This window comes from Triticum dicoccoides, chromosome 6A (assembly GCF_002162155.2).
Source record: "Triticum dicoccoides isolate Atlit2015 ecotype Zavitan chromosome 6A, WEW_v2.0, whole genome shotgun sequence".
Taxonomy (NCBI): Eukaryota; Viridiplantae; Streptophyta; class Magnoliopsida; order Poales; family Poaceae; genus Triticum; species Triticum dicoccoides.
Window position 1 is genome coordinate 168,135,528 of NC_041390.1, and position 16,291 is coordinate 168,151,818.

At 46.6% G+C, this 16,291-nt stretch overlaps 1 protein-coding gene across 1 annotated transcript; it reads left to right on the forward strand.

The window, feature by feature from the left end:
- Window positions 1-3,648: 3,648 nt before the first annotated feature.
- On the forward strand, window positions 3,649-3,966 carry LOC119316456 (cytosolic sulfotransferase 9-like). The gene has a single exon (XM_037590775.1). The coding sequence runs from the start codon at window positions 3,649-3,651 to the stop codon at window positions 3,964-3,966; it is 318 nt and encodes a 105-aa protein (XP_037446672.1).
- Window positions 3,967-16,291: the final 12,325 nt, after the last annotated feature.

Consider the following 16,291-nt stretch of genomic DNA (forward strand, 5'->3'; position numbering starts at 1 on the left):
TCCCCTTGGCCCCACGAGGACGACCGGGTTGGGGAGATGCGGGCGCTGCTGCCTCCTTTCTCTACGGAGGGAGGCATGGCTGCCGTATCTTCCTTCCTCTTCTTCGCCGAAGACGCCGCCCTGATCAACCAAGGGTGAGCGTCAGGAAATAACAAGTACCGGCAGGGATAAAGTGAAGCTCGAGACACCTACCAGTCCACCACGAAGTACTCCACCTTTCGCTTGTGAAGCTTGAAGCCTGACAGCATCGGGACCTGAAGGGCAGGCGTTCGGGCTCCGGCAGCGCCAGGCGGTGCGGAGGCAGAACCCGATTCAGCCCCAGGAGGCGTTGGGGTGGAGGCGGCACCACGGACCACCAGCGACGACCTACCCTTCGTAGGGATGAGGGGTTGCTCCCTCTCCCCTTGGTAGGCGTCGGCTTCGGCATCATCAGGAAGGGCGGGGAGAATCTCGGTCTTGCTCAGAGAGGAAGTCTCCCCCACCTCTTTCGGGGTCTTCTCCGAGTCCACCTCCTCTTCCCCCTCTCCGCGGGACTCGCCGGAAGACACCTCCGTCGGTTTTTGCGCCATAGGAGCTTTCGGAAGCACCGGCGGGCACCAGCCCGCGCGCATCAAAAGTCGGCCTGGAGGCGATGAATTCCTCCTGGTCCCTGCTTTGGAACAGGGGAACAAAGGCGCTAGGCGGGTACTCCTGGTTGTCCCCGACTATGAGGCGAAGGACGGTGTCCAACTCATTGCCAGGCAGGTCCCCTAGCCTCAGGCGGGTCTTGTTTTCCTCTTCTTCGAGCTCCTAGAGGGGGCGCGCGCGCCTGGAGTGGGGCAACCCGCAGCATCAAGAACTCCCTCAGGAGCATCGCCCCCATTATCTTGGCCGCCCTCGCGTTGCCCGGCTTCAGGTCGGTCATCATCTTCCCCAACACTGATGATGCCCGCTCGTCGACAAGCTTAGCCTTGGGCCACCCCTTGCCCTGTTGGGGCGCTCCCGTCGGCAACACCAGGAACGGATGGGCGTGCTTGGCGTCCATCATGACCCACTTGGATCGAATGTTGTCGGCTCTCTTCACGGTGCTCGAGATCGAGTTGGCCTTGCCGCAGGCGACGAAATTAGCGCACCCGGAGGCGTGCTCGCTGCTGACGCAGAGGAAGAAGAAATGGCCCAGGAGCGCCACGGACAGCATCACGCCCAGGTACGCCTCACAGTAGTAGGCAAAGATGGACAGGAGGAGGATAGAGTTGGGATGGAGGTGCAACGCCTGCAGCCTGTAGTGGTCAAGGACTTCATAAAAGAAATCAGAGAAGGGAGGAACCAACCCAACAGCGACGCTGCTTGAGAAGAAGGGTAAGAAGGTGCTCCCCTCAGGCTTTGGCTCATCGGACGCAAGCCGGAGCTCCGTCTTCCCCCACTCGTTGCTCTCTCTCGCTGTCAGCAGGCGCACGGAGGCGAGGCTCTTCTCCGTGACAGTGGGCGCCTCAAGAGCGGGCTCGTACCAAGCCGGTGCCGAGGAAGCCTTGACCTTGCGCGACGCCATGAGCGGCAGTTGCAAAGCAAGGCTGGGGCAGATCTGGAGGTAACGGCGACGAAGAGCGAGAAAGGGGATCTGGAGCGAGGCAAGGAAGAAGCAACGAAGGCAAGTGCTGCCTGCGCCAGCCTTTTGTCAGGTCAAGCAGTTGCCGAGTAAGCATGTGGAAGCGGAGACGCCCATGTCCAATCAACCGCCACGCGTCAACCGAGGCCGCAGGCTTTGGGCCCCGCGGCGCTCCGTACTTGGCCCTTGGCTTCGCCGTGAAGCCAAACCCGAGCGCACCTTGGGCCCGGGGACTACTGTTGGTGTTCTAGGAACGGGGGTCCCCAGACTTGCCTGCCTGCGACCCACGGCGTGGCTAAGCCAGCAGGCCGTACGACCCGTCTTCACCAACAAAGCATCCAAGACCCTCGCGAGGGTCCAAGCCTCGCGAGGCGGACGACGCAAGACCTCCTCTAGGGTGGCCTAGCCAGGCAACCTCACAAGGAGATAAGATATCAAGGCGGGGCAAACCTCACGAGGCCCTCGTGACGTGAGCCATGACGCACGATAGTAGGCGCGCGCCAGCGCGCGCAGTGTCCTTGTTTCCTCTTTGGTGCTAAGGAGGCCAGCGCAGGCGAAGAATACCGAGGCATCAGGCAAATGTTGCTATATTGGTGCAACGAGACCAAGATCAGGAGGACGGCAAGAAGGAGGTCATCGTGGAGCCCAAGACGATGTCACCGCCAGAGCTTTTTGCAGTCGAAGACCACTTTTGTCAGGATAGCTTGTACTAGTTGTCCCCCTTCAAATTTGCCCGCCGTTGTTGGCTCCCTTCTAGCCACCATAGTAGAGGCATCTCATCTTAGCTTGGTCCATCCCGGACGAGAGCCTACGCACAAGAACACCTCAACCTCAGGAGGCTGTTCTTCCCTTGTACTTTCCATCATCAGGCCTAGAGGCAATCCACCGCCACCACACTGGAGTAGGGTATTACACCACAACGGTGGCCTGAACCAGTATAAACCTCATGTCTTTCTGTGTTGCGAGTTCCTCGAGTTCGTCCGCGAGATCTTAGCGAGCTAGGGCGTAGATTGGTGGGAAGGAAAGACTTCGCGCGGACCCCAGTATTCGAACCTTAAGGGTTTGCCGGAGCCCCACATCCGACAGGCGTCTTCCGCATTGGGAGATCTCAAATACTCCTGGCCAAACACTTGGCCAATTCCGACTGCGAAGCGCTTGACACACATGATGGCTTGGCTCTCACCCATAGCCAAGTGATCACCAATTAGATCAGCCGGGATACCGTATGCCAACATACGCAAAGCGGCTGTCACCTTCTTAAAGGTGCTATGCCCGAGCTCTCCGGCGGCATTTCTTTGCTGAAAAAACCGGTCATGTCTCGCTAGTTTCTCTGCAATGCACCTGAACAACTCGGTGCTCATCCTAAACAGGCGACGAAAGTACGACTCTGTGTATGTGGGATTCTCCGCAAAATAATGCCTGATCAATCTGTTGTGGGCATCGATCCTATCCCTCCAATTTTTCCGCCGACCCATAACCGAACCACCATGTTTTGGTTTTTTATTGATGTGCATAGCTAGGATCATTGCAAGATCCTCCTCCTCTTCCATATCAAATTCTTCTTCGGAAGAATCATACAATGAACTCATCTACAATGTTGAATACTAGGTTATAAAAACTACGATCAACATGCACCAAATTCATTAAGTTGAGCAATACATACCTTGCGGGTGTTTTATCGAACACCTTGCGGGCGCCGAGCGGCAGCGAGCGGCTGCGCACTGTTCATCGGAGGACCGCCGCACGCGAGGGCGGCAGTGACTAGAGGGAGGCGGAGGAAGCCACTGCGGCACGTGGATAGGCCGGGGAAGCGCCGGAACGGTCGCCGGGTGGCGCGGGCGGCGGCGGCGCCGCAGATGGATGGGGTGGGTGGAGTTGCTAGCGAGCGTTCGAGAGTCCAACGCGTGGGAGCGGGCGCAGCAAATAAGCGGTGCGCGATGGCGTTTCGGCCCGCGCGTTGAACTAGATATGCTGCGCGTGCAATTTTTACACCTCTACTAGATCGTCCGGACCGGTAGCGCGCGCAAAAAACGCTGATTTTTTTAGCACAGCGGCTATATAGCATGGCTGTTGGAGATGCTCTGAGCAACGTGAATAAGCTGGCGGAGTTCATGGGGTGTCCGTTCTCCGGTGAGGAGGAGGCGGTCGGGGTGGTGCAGGCTATCGTGGAGTTGTGCAGCTTCCAGAGCTTGAAGAACATGGAGGTGAACAAGAGTGGCAGCCAGGGTCCGGCGGCACACGAGTCCTTTTTCCGGAAGGGTGTGGTCGGGGACTGGAGCAACCACATGACACTGGCGATGGCGGAACGGCTGGACAGGATCGCCGAGGATGCACTGCAAGGCTCGGGGTTCAGCTTCGCCGTTGCGGGGTCGTCCTCGTGAGTCCTGAATGTGCTAGCGACATGGATGCATGCAAGCATGCATGATGTTGTACCCTTGATGTATCATATATGTTGAGCCCTTTGTGCGTTGTGCTTGATTTTTCACAAGTTGAAAATAAAGCTTGTGGTCGTGGCGCATTTTCCTCACAGACAACTTCCTTGGCACAAGCCACCTCCATTTACAAACAGAATGATGTCCAGTCTCTTTCGACTTTGCATCGGAATATTGGATGACAGATAAATAGGTTGCTAGTGAATTGGGAATCAGCTTCATGCAGTAAGATAGACAAATCAATCGATGAATCGGCTTCACCAGGAAAACAATTGTCGGCCATTCAAAGTCAAGTACTCTGATCTAAATTACAAGAAAAATACTGTAATATTTTTCACTAGTTCAGTACTGATATCATGAATAGCCACAGGTGCAACCTACTACACTACATCACAGATACTAATCTCGCTTGAAACCTTGAGGGTGGACGCGGTCGGGATCAGCGAGGATCGGCGTGGTGGGGATCGGCGGGGCGGGGCAGTGCATCTCCTCTTAGCTTCTGCCAGCTCCATGTAAGCGATCTTCTTGCCGGCAGCATTGGTCATCGCAGAGCGTTTCTTTCCAACTGCTTCCTTGGTAGTGTTTGCCGACTTGACGGCGGCAGGTCCCTTTGAGATGGAAGAGATCGATGCGGACCGACATGTTGACGAAGTGGCAGATGACTTCTCAGGAATTCTCACGCTCCCTATGCCGAAAACCTTCATGGTGGACGAGGTCAGGGTCCTCATCGTGCACTGGACAGGGGGCCTCTTCGGAGCTTCTCCCAGGTCCAAGTATGCGACCGTCTTGCCGGCAGCATTGGTTGTGGCGATTCTGGCAAACAGAATGAGCGTGGGTTGGTGCGGCCGTGGCAGCGGCGGTGCTGGAGTAGAGCGTCTGTTTGCTACCCCTTCCTTCGTAGCGTTGGCCCGGTTCATGAAGACAATGCTGTTTGACGTGGAAGAGATCAGCGCCGATTGGCGTGGCGACGGCGACACACTACACCATGCACCAAAATTCCCTACTGGCATGTGTTGGGAAAAAGTCACCATTGCTGACCAACAATATGTCAGAAAAATTTCTAACGGACTGTGGGTCGGGAAACATCTGTTCAGTTACAGACTATCGGTCGGGAATGGTATAGCATATATCATCAAACAGTCGGTCGGGAAATCCTTTATGGCCCATGGACCATCGGTTGGTAAATAACGCCGACCGACATTCTGAAGCTAACTGGGCCTCGCGCGCGAACGGCCAAATTTTAGCGCCAATAAACGGCCCAACCCGACAACATTTTCCCCCAAAAACCCAATCTCCTTCGTTCCCCTCGCACGTACAGGACAACCAAATCCCTAGCTCGATCTGTTCGTTCCCCACGCACGCCGCCAGTGCTCCCGCCGGTCGATCCCACGCCGTCCCACTGCCGCCCCACGCCGTCCCACCGCCGCCCCACGCCGCCCTTCCTCTGTAGCGCCGCTCCACCGTCGCCCCACGCCGCCCTCCCTCTGCGGCGCCGCTCCACGCCCTCCCTCTGCAGTGCCGCCCCACGCCTTCCTGCCTCGTCAACGTCGCCCAACACCGTCCTGTCTCTCCACCGCTGGCCCCATGTCCTAGTGCTCTCTCTCTCCGGGCGCCTCTCTCCAACCAGCAGTAGGCGTGTGAGCATCTTGGGAAGCGGCAAGCCAGCCTCCCTGGACTGACCTCCCCCATCTCCACCGTCCAGCTCTCGAAGACACGCAGCGGCAGCGGCAATGGTCGATGCGACTGAGGTACAACTCTTCCCTCTCTGTCTTTACCTCCCCCCTCTCTCTAGGCTTTGTTGTGAGAGTGGGTTGGTGGGGAACGGGGAGCTCCGGCAGTAGGGAACGGCTACACCTCTTGCTTTTCTTCTCCAGTTTGATGTGTACTGCAGCTAGTCTGATTGTGAGATACTATGTAGGCAGAAAATGTGCTAATTAATGTACAGAGTAGAAGCTTAGTGGTAGCAATATGAACTAATTCTAGAAGTTGAGCTGTTGTGTGCAAATTTTGTTTTTTCCCATTGATGTTCTGTCCTTTAATTCCACCGTCCCGATAGAAAGGAATTTGTAGTCATCGGTATCGATTTTTCTTGTCTGGATGATCTGAAGACAAATGAAGAAGAGTTTAACTATAAAGTTAATACACAAAAAGTGCGCCGAGGAGCTAAATATTGTCATGCATATGGATTGACCTTGCCAACAGTATGTATTACTTCATTAAAAACATCATCTTGACTTTTAGAATCATGTTTCCTTTAAAATCATGCAACTCGGACATACATCCAAAAAACTGGAGTCTCTGAAAACATACAACTTAACTGACCTGATGTTATACCTAAATTTCAGTAACAAAAATTTTAAACTTGAGTTTCTCTTTTGTTTACTGAAGTAGATTTTGAAGTGAAAGAAAACATGGCAGAGAGCTGTAAATATATAAAGCACCGCATCTCAAAAGTTGTAGTCTACTTGTTCATCTGTCTTGTTTTTTCTACAGGTAACATAGAGGAGCACTGCTGGTAACATTGAGCCGACAAAGAGAAGTTGTAGAATATTTGCTCCAACCACTAGGTGAGTTTCTCTTCCCCACTCAAGTCTAGAGGCCCTCCATATGTGTGGATGTCATGAATATGTAGAGATGCCTCCTCATGTTTGACATTGACTTTTATATTGTCTAATTATTTTGGTTATTAGGATTCTTGCTGCCAATGACTCAGCTTCCAGCAGCGGTGCAGCGATCCCCCTCCCGTGCTTGTCGCTGCATCCTCCACCAGTTGGTGAGTCAACCACAGCTTTGATCCATTTTATTTATGGTGGTATCAGCCTTTACTGTGTGTACTACCATTGAATTGGTTCTATGATTCTTCGTTTCTTTTTTGCGCCAATTTATTTACAGTACTTAAATTGATTCCTTGCATTCTCTGGTTTTGATATTATTCGTTCAGGATTTAGTGTTGACTTGGTAGTAACCAGTTGTGAAGCTAAGATACCATGGATAAAGGTTGGATGGATGCGCCTAGGTATAATGCCGCATATATATTTTGTTTTGCTTATATGTTGAAACTATATATAACACACTACACATGTACACTTGCATGTAGGCATACAGAGAAGTACTTACAAGGGCTCGCCAAATTCCTAGGCTATGCATTTAATAAATCATCGATTGAGAATAAAATCTTATGTCCTTGCAAAAACTGTGTGAACTCGTACTGGAGAGAAGAGTCTGAAGTCCGTGAGCACCTAGTATGTGAGGGATTTGTAGATGGCTACAAACAGTGGATGTTTCATGGAGAACGTGTCTCTTCTTCTTCCATTCCTCCAAATCTAGATGAGGGTGACGACAGGGATGAGGGCGATGATATATCTGATTTGCTAAGAGATCTTGCTGCTGGTTTGGATAAAGGGGGAGATCCTGAAGATGATTGTGGTTTAGATCAGGATGATTCTTTTCTAGAATCTCTCCACAAACTTGACACTGATTCTAGACAAGAGCTATATCCAGGCTGTAAGAATTTCTCAAAGCTTCGTTTCCTAGTGAGACTTCTTCACACCAAACTGCTTGGAGGGTGGTCTGATAGAAGTTTTGATCTGCTGTTAGATCTACTAAAAGATGCTTACCCTCAGTCCGCAATACCCAAAAACTCCAATGAAGCTAAAAAACTAGTCAAATGCCTAGGACTTGTGTATGTTAATATCCATGCATGTGAAAATGATTGCATTCTATTTTGGAAGAACAATGCCAATGCCAATTCATGCCCAGAATGTAAGACTTCAAGATGGAAATCTGAAAGGAAGAGTGCAGATGGGAAACGTGTCCGCAAGGTTCCTAAGAAGGTTCTTCGTTACTTCCCAATAAAGAAGAGGCTTCAAAGGTTGTTTGTGTGTTCCAGAACTACGGCTCTCACAAGATGGCATGCAGAAGAGCGCTCACAAGATGGCTTGATTAGGCATCCTAAAGATTCCCTCCTTTGGAAAGATTTTGATGAAAAAAATAAAGATATCCCTACTATGTATTGCTATTAGGTTATTTCTCTCCTCCTTGTCAATTGATAAATATAACCTATATGCAGCAAACATATGGATTACCTTTCTTCTATTGGTGTTCGAAGTCATCGAGAAGTCAAGCGTGTGCATTACGAGACATTTCATGAGTGGTTTAAATTGCACGTAAGTGGGCATGTGACTGTCAACCTATAAGACATATAATTCCATCCCATTGTAGAGTAACAATAGCATTTCATAATCACAGGTGGCAGAAATGGGAGATGAAGCACCTCATGAGATAAAAATATTAGCTAAAGAGCCCAACTTGGTTGCTATGAAGTATAGTAGCTACACTATAAATGGGGTAGACTTTCATACACAATCATATGATGAGGGCCGCTCATTTCAGAGTAGTGGAGTAGCTCTTGTTGCACAAACCACATCCTTTGCAAAAGGAAAAGGTGACAATATTAATGTAAGAAACAAGACCTATTATGGCACTATAAAGGAAATTCTTGAGTTGAAGGGAAAGTAGTGTTGTTCAAATGTGACTGGGTTGATAATCGTGTAGAAGATGAATGGGTGCAAACTGATCAGTTTGGAATCACTTCTATGAATTTCAAGCATTTGTTCAATACCGGTGAGAAAATATCAGATGAGCCCTTCATATTAGCCACACAAGCAACTCAAGTTTACTATGTTGAAGATCCCATTGATGCTGAGTGGTCTACTGTTGTTGTTCCATCATTATATGACATAGAAGAATCTAAAGATGACAACGGTAATGTTTTACATGTGACGTTGCCTGATCCATGTACTGCTATACATGTGAGTGTTGCGGATGGATGCATTGGTTCTGCTAGGACAGATATAGATGGACTAGTTCTTAAAGCAAGTGATATTGAAAAAAAGTAAGTGTTGTGTATGATCCTCTAATGTTTTGTATTTTCAGCGATGTACTCACATAGTGTGTCTTTTGCAGGAGGAAAAATGGCAAGCGCAAACGGAAGAGCTAAAGATGGTGGGGTCACGGAGGAACAACTGAAAGCGGTAGAGTATGAACTACTGAGAAGCAAGATCATTGAACAGAATGATAAACAGCTAGCAGCGGTACGAGCAACAAGAGCTTCTATGCAGGAAGATATGGAAGCGAACCAAGCCCCCAAAAAGAAAAGAAAGGTATGTAGCTTCCATCACATTCATGTTCTACCTGAAGGAAGCAAATGTAGCTTGCAACACTAACCTATATATCTATGCAGGCACCCTCCAGCGCACCTGTAAGCGTGAATGAAGGACGTGTTTTAAGGTCTAGGGTATCAAAAGATCAAGATCATGTTGATCCTGAGCATCAGCCTTCCAAAGGTAGCCTAATGTCACATGCTAGAATTGTTCATATTCTAACCTAATGTCACTTGCTAGAATTGTTGTATGACTATTTTAATTTTCTTGCATGAAGAGATTACTCATGAGCTTGATGGTGATGGTAGTCAAAAGAAAGGTGGAAGAAAAATTACTCGAAAGTCTAACATATATGCAAGGCTCAATCAACCCAAAATCCATATTCCACTTAATGGGGATGGCCAGCCTGTTGGGCCAGATGCAACCGAATTTGCCAATTTCATTGGTACTTTGGTGAGGAAGCATATACCACCTGCAGAGTTAGATTGGCGAGATGTTGATGTAGAGAAAAAGTTGTTAGTGTGGGAGACCTTGAAGGTAGAAATGAGCACAATTTATAACTTACACACTCTTTTTTAAAGCCATCTACTGAGTGTCCTGTTTTCTCTCATTTTAATAGGCATTTTATGAGCCGGACTCAACTGCTTTGAGCTTTGTTATCAACACTTCACACATAAAATGGAAGGATTGGAAGTTAGATTTAAAGAGGTACAAGTTTGATGCTGCACTCACTGATGCACAACTTATGAAAAGACGTGACAGAAGAATTAGTGAAGCTGACTGGAAGACCCTTATTACTTATTGGAGATCTTCGACATTTGAAGTAAGTCATCCTGCTAATCAAAACTGTAGTATATCTTTGCAGCACACTCTGTCCTGGACATAGATAAACAAATATGCATGTAATGATTCTCAAAACACAAACAATATGTGTGATAAATCTCCTTTACTTTTTGCTTGTAGTCTCGTAGTGCTATCGCCAAAAAGAATCATGCCAATGCAGTACCTCATACATCTGGCAGCAAGAGTCATGCCCGTGTTGCCAATGAAATGGTAAAAAAAATTACCCCAATTATAAATGATATGCCACTTTGATTCAGTGACTAATGCATATTGAAATAAATAAATGATTGTAGGTTGTCAAACTTGGGCATGATCCTCGGAGAGATGAAGTTTATATCGAAACACATACATGCAAGAAAGGGGAAAGGAAAGGGAGTTATGTGCCGCAGGCAGAAACAACAATTGTAAGTCTCTTTTGCCATGCTTTTCAATGTTGCTCAGAAATTGTAGAAGTAGAATTTACAGAGCTCGTAAATATCATTTTGCAGAAAGAACTCATAGAGAATGCTGAAAAGCACCCTGAATGGAAGGAAAAGAGCATTCAAGAAGGTGATCTGTTTGCACGCGTATGTGGAATGAAGGAGCCCAGGGGTCGTGTCCGTGTGTTAGGTCTAGGTCCAACACCTCAAGATTTGGGCACACCGGGTACACGGGGTAAATTGAGCACAAGAGTTCTAGTTGAAATGCAAGGGTGTCTAGAAGCTGAAAATCGCTATAACATGCTCCAGGGGCATGTGCAACAAATGGAAGAAAGAATGAACCAAATGGAATTGATGTTAGCTTCACAAGGAAGGCATAATCTGGAAACTCCTAGCTCGTAGCATGGTTCCAATTCTCGACAAGTAATGAACTATTTCCACATCCTTTCAATGCATCATTAATCCATCTTGCATGCACTAACTCTATTTCCATATTGTTATCTGGTAGAACTCCGGAGCTGAAGCTGAGGAACATAATGACGCTGAAGAAGATGTTGAACAGGATGATGAAGAGCCATTTGTTCAAAGAAGAGTTGTTGCAAAGCCCCCTGCAAGAAGCTCATCAACCTATGAAGATGAAAACCTTGTAATCTTCACATCCTTACCTATATGTTTAAATTCTGTTTTGTTTTCATGTTTCTAAAATAATCATTGATTCAGATTGGTATGGATGTGCTTCTTTATGCATGGACTGGTCCTGAAACTCCTGTTGCCAAGGCAACAATTATCTCAGTTGACCCAGACACTATTGTGGGCGGAGAGACCCTTGGACCAGGAACTTATGAGGTTCTTGTCAATGTTGCTATTAGAAGAGATGCTACGGTGCCTTATGAATATGACGATTTACAAATTATTGCTGATGCTATCACAAGGTCCATTGCATGGCCATCTAGCAAGGTAATCACCAACAATATGTCTTTTGTCCACTTATCTCAAATTGTTTGATATGTGATATTGACTCATGATCACTTTGCTAGATGAAACCCTATAAACCAGGGGCATCTTCCTCATCCCGCCGCTAAGGTATTTTTGAATCCCGAGCTAGTATTTATTTTTGAGCTACAAAACCAGGGACCAAAATGAACTTAACCAGAACCTTGTATCTTCTTCTTCTTACATGGTGATGGTCTATAATTGTTTTGGTTATTCTCTTCATCTAAAGTTTGGCTAAGTTAATGTACAGTTCCTAGATTACATGGTTTAGCAGAATTAGAAGGAAATAATAATGTTATGCAAAAGTTGGCTTTGGTACAGTTCTACTTGCCACATGCCTAGAGGAGCTGGCTAGCACAAATTTCTAGTTGCTCTCCAGCACCAACCAAACTAGCCTGTAGTGCTCTGCGCGGTAAAGCATGTCTTTTGAACTAAAACTGGGAGTCTGGACATGCTAAAATGTTGCCTTATGTCTAGATGATGGAAATTTAACTTAACTCTGTTGCCTTGTGTTTCTCCCAGTACACCTCTGTATTGCTCCTATTTCCTGAAACATACTACATGGTCACGTTGCATCGATGCTTTATTATGTCAAATGCAATAGAGATCTAATTAGCACATGTTGTGGCATTATTCTTAACTTGCCCTGTTTTTTGTAACACTAAAATCCCCTAGTTTTTTTATTGCCAATTGCCATAGTGCTTTATAAAATTATCATTATTGCCATTGTCTCTGAATGCATGCTCACTGGGGACATTTTTATTCTTTGTAGGAAAGACATACAAAAGGGTCAGGAAGTAACCAGGAAGATGCCAGTTTGCATCAGCTACAGATTTTCTGTAATGGAGCAAAAACAATGTGTCTTTTAGGTCTCATTATGTAAACCTATATGGCATCTTGTCATCTGGGTATTTATCTTGTCATCTGGGTATTTTGTGTAATGGAGAAAACAATGAATCTCGGACATGCATCTATCATTTTGTAAACCTATCGGGCGATTCGGTCACAAAACCATAAATGTTTCCTTCACTCTTGAGAAGTAATTATTATGTTATTCTTCTTTGGTCATGATTTACTATTTTCAAAGCACATGCAAGTTACTGTAATTTGACTGATATCATGTTGTACTGAGATATGCGACTTGATTGACATTGTATTGTGTAAGACAGATGGGAAATCAAGGGTTTAAATATTGCTCAGCTAAACAAAATGTTGAAAAATTGTTGGTTGGCAAAACAGAACATCGTCTCATTGTTGGTCGGCAAAGGATCATGCTAGTACCAATGGAAAGTTGGTTGGCAAAAAGGATAGCATCGCACAGTTGGTCGGGAAAGTTTCAGCACAAGGACAACAGAAAGTCGGTCGGCAAATATTATACTATCAAACAGTCAGTCGGGAAAACTTAAATAGCAGCGCCAACTGAAAATCGGTCGGCAAACATGTTACAATCGGGTAGTCGGTCGGGAAAGATTCGAGTAGGGCCATCAGAAAGCCGGTCGGCAATTCTCCTTATTGGTTTCCAACTATCGGTTGGGAAAGATATGTCGGTCGGGAAAATGCTTTCCCGTCTGGATTTTCCCCAACAAACGCTGTCGGTCGGCAATACTCTTTCCCGACAGAGTGTATGTCGTCAGACCTTGTTTTCCCGACCAACTTGTTTGTTAGGGATGTGGTGCTGTGGTGTAGTGACGGCGGCACAAAGGACTTCCTTGCAACTCTCTCCCTCGCCGCGTCGACGACCTTCCTGTGGCGCTCGAGATCACGAAGGATCTGGTTGTGCAACGCCAAGGCCGAGCACTGCACCGTGCCAGCGGGCATGCTGATGGTTGCGGAGGAACGACAGGAGGGCTCGATCAGCGAGCAGGGTGCTGTGAGTTGCCGGGTAGCGGCCCTAGCTCCTAGCTAGGCTTATATCCAGCAGGAGCTCGCTGAGGTGGAGTCGGACTTAACGAGGGAAGCGTGCGTGCCAAGCAGTGCGTGAACCAGGAGCGATGCGTGTACGTACACGAACTCAGTAGTGTTTCCGAGCCTTGTTAGGTGTAAAATTGCCACTAAGAGCATCTTCAATATAGCATGTGTATATTTGGATGTTTATATATTTATATAGACAATTGTCTAAAAAGATTTTCTCATACACATCCAGTTTTACAGCAGAACGTCTATATTCTCTCTTCTATATTTTAATATTATTTTGTAACTACCATTTTAACAGTGATTCAACAATTTACTTATTGCATCTGCAAAAAATTGGCAGAAATTTCATATGACAAACATCACCTAAGTAGCAGCAACAATATCATCAACAATGTCTTGGATAAATAGCATCAGCAACAAAATTTAGCATGCACACATATTTAGCAGAGAGCTGCTATACACAAGACGTTTTTGGACAATGCATGAACGATGCTCCACATCCAGCCATTGAATCAGAGAATAAAGTGCTTCACATCCATCTGATTGTGAATCGTGCACACATCGTGCGTGGAGTGTCATCTGTCTAGTATTTTTGTATTTAGCAGCAGCAGCAGCATACAGGGGCTACAGTTGAGGATGTGCATGTTTGAACATCGTCCACGCATGGACATTGTGAAGGTGGATTTAGAGGATGTGCATGTTTGGACACCCATTTACACGAGGACGCCTGTTTTGGCCTCATGTTGTAGAAAACTAGTATAGACGTCCATATAGACAAGCTATTGGAGATGCTCTAAAACCGTTGGCCTGCATATGTGAAGAGCCTAATTATCGGGGTGCAAAAAAATTGCCACTACAATACGTTGGCATATTTACACTCGATCCTTGTTTACTTGGTGTCATCTTGAACTCGCAAAACTTTCATACTACGAGCATCTCCGATAATTCCCATAAAAACTCCCCCTGAAAGTAGTTTTATCGGGTGCCCTTTTGATTAGCAAATCCGAGCTAATTTTTTAAAATAATTCATTTTTATTAATTTACAGAAATAATACACGGTTTAGATATATTTCACAAATAATACGGCATCATCTTCAGGCAAGACGACTGGAACTAATCATCTTACTGGTAGATGATTAGTGTCCAGTCGTCCTCCCTGAAGATGACTGGACAATCGGCTGAAAAAGGGCTTCCAGTCGTCCTCCCTGAAGATGACTGGACAGTCGGCTGAAAAAGGGCTTCCAGCCATCCTCCCTGAAGATGATTAGCTCCAGGCAACCTTCCTGAAGATGATTAGCTCCATTCATCCTCCCTGAAGATGATTAGCTCCAGTCATCCTCCCTGAAGATGATTGGAACATAACAGTGTTCCCGGGAACCCTCTCCCGCCAAACCTGCCTTCGAGAAAAAGGCATGTGCAAAACATCTAAAGTTTTGAAAACCTTTTTGGGAAGACGAAAAGCAAATATAAAATAGATCACTAGAGCTTCAAGAACCGAAGAGACGAGTGTGAGCCACCCCCCATATCAATCCAGTAACCCAACCAAGGACATATCTTCGGAAGATGTACAGCTATGATGGGGGCAAAGGCAGAGGTTGGTAGTTTTGCGGGTGACAGAGGCAAACCTAAGTATAGTAGAGGAAAGGATTCATGTTAGCATGTCATGGTCGTGGCAATTAGCAAGGTCAATGCATGTTGTGTGTGGATTAGAAGATATGCAGTTTTACGAAAGTTGATTGAGAGGACAGTTATGAGGGCAAAGTCATCAAGGAACACTTTAGGGTGAGTGCGGCAACAATGAGTGTATCATTCACGTATTGTAGGGTGAGCGAAGGTTTTGTAGCAGTGTTTGACAGAAGATTTGACATACGAACACTTATTCCACTATACAATGCAGCAGGGCAGCAACAATAATGAAATGATGACGGGAACAAAAGGGGTGGCGGCAAAGAAGTTGGCGGAAACATAAGGGTTGGCGGGAAAGACGATGGCTGGAACAGAAGGGTTGGCGAGAAAGGCAGGTTTGGCAGGAAAGGGTTCTCGAGAACACGGTTATGTTCCAATCATCTTCAGGGAGGATGACTGGAGCTAATCATCTTCGGGGAGGATGACTGGAGCTAATCATCTTCAGGAAGGACGACTTGGAGCCCTTGTTCAGCCGACTACCCAGTCATCTTCAGGGAAGACAACTGGACACTAATCATCTACCACCAAGACGATTAGTTCCAGTCGTCTTGCCCGAAGATGACGCTGTATTATGTGAAATATATCTAAACCGTGTATTATTTTTGTAAATTAATAAAAATGTATTATTAAAAAAATTAGCCAAATCTGATACATGTACATGTACATGTGTAAATTAACAATATAAGGCAGAATTTTAAGGTTCCTTATGAATGGTCTCAGAAAAAGAATAAATTCCTTGTTAATACAAGTAGTTTACCATCATTCCTACTAAGTTAGAATTTAACATACAACCGTAATCAAAAGAACAGACGTCTTCATCAGCCCACAAGAATACTCCCCTTTAGCACATGTCTATGTGCACCAGTGCAGATATCCACATATGCCCATGTTGTGTGCCACAACGGGTCACACGCGCCATGTACATGTTTGTGCCACTGACCCGCACACGCCCATGTAACCCCAAGGCTTGGCTCGAATACCATTTGTAACCCCCTAACCATAGCCACCATTCCCAGCTGTTGCACCTGACGGGGTCTAGACTGTCCCACAGGCTAACATTAGTTTTTTCTACGCAGTTTGTCTTCATTCATGCGCAATGGGGTCAACTTTATAGTCGGTCACTCATCCTCAAATCGCTTCAAGCATGGTTAACTTTGAGATTCTTTGCAAATGGGTTGCTGAAAAAGAAGAAGTTTCTTATTGATACGAGTAATCTATCACTCCTATTAGTTCAGGATGTCAGGGTCATGTCGAGAG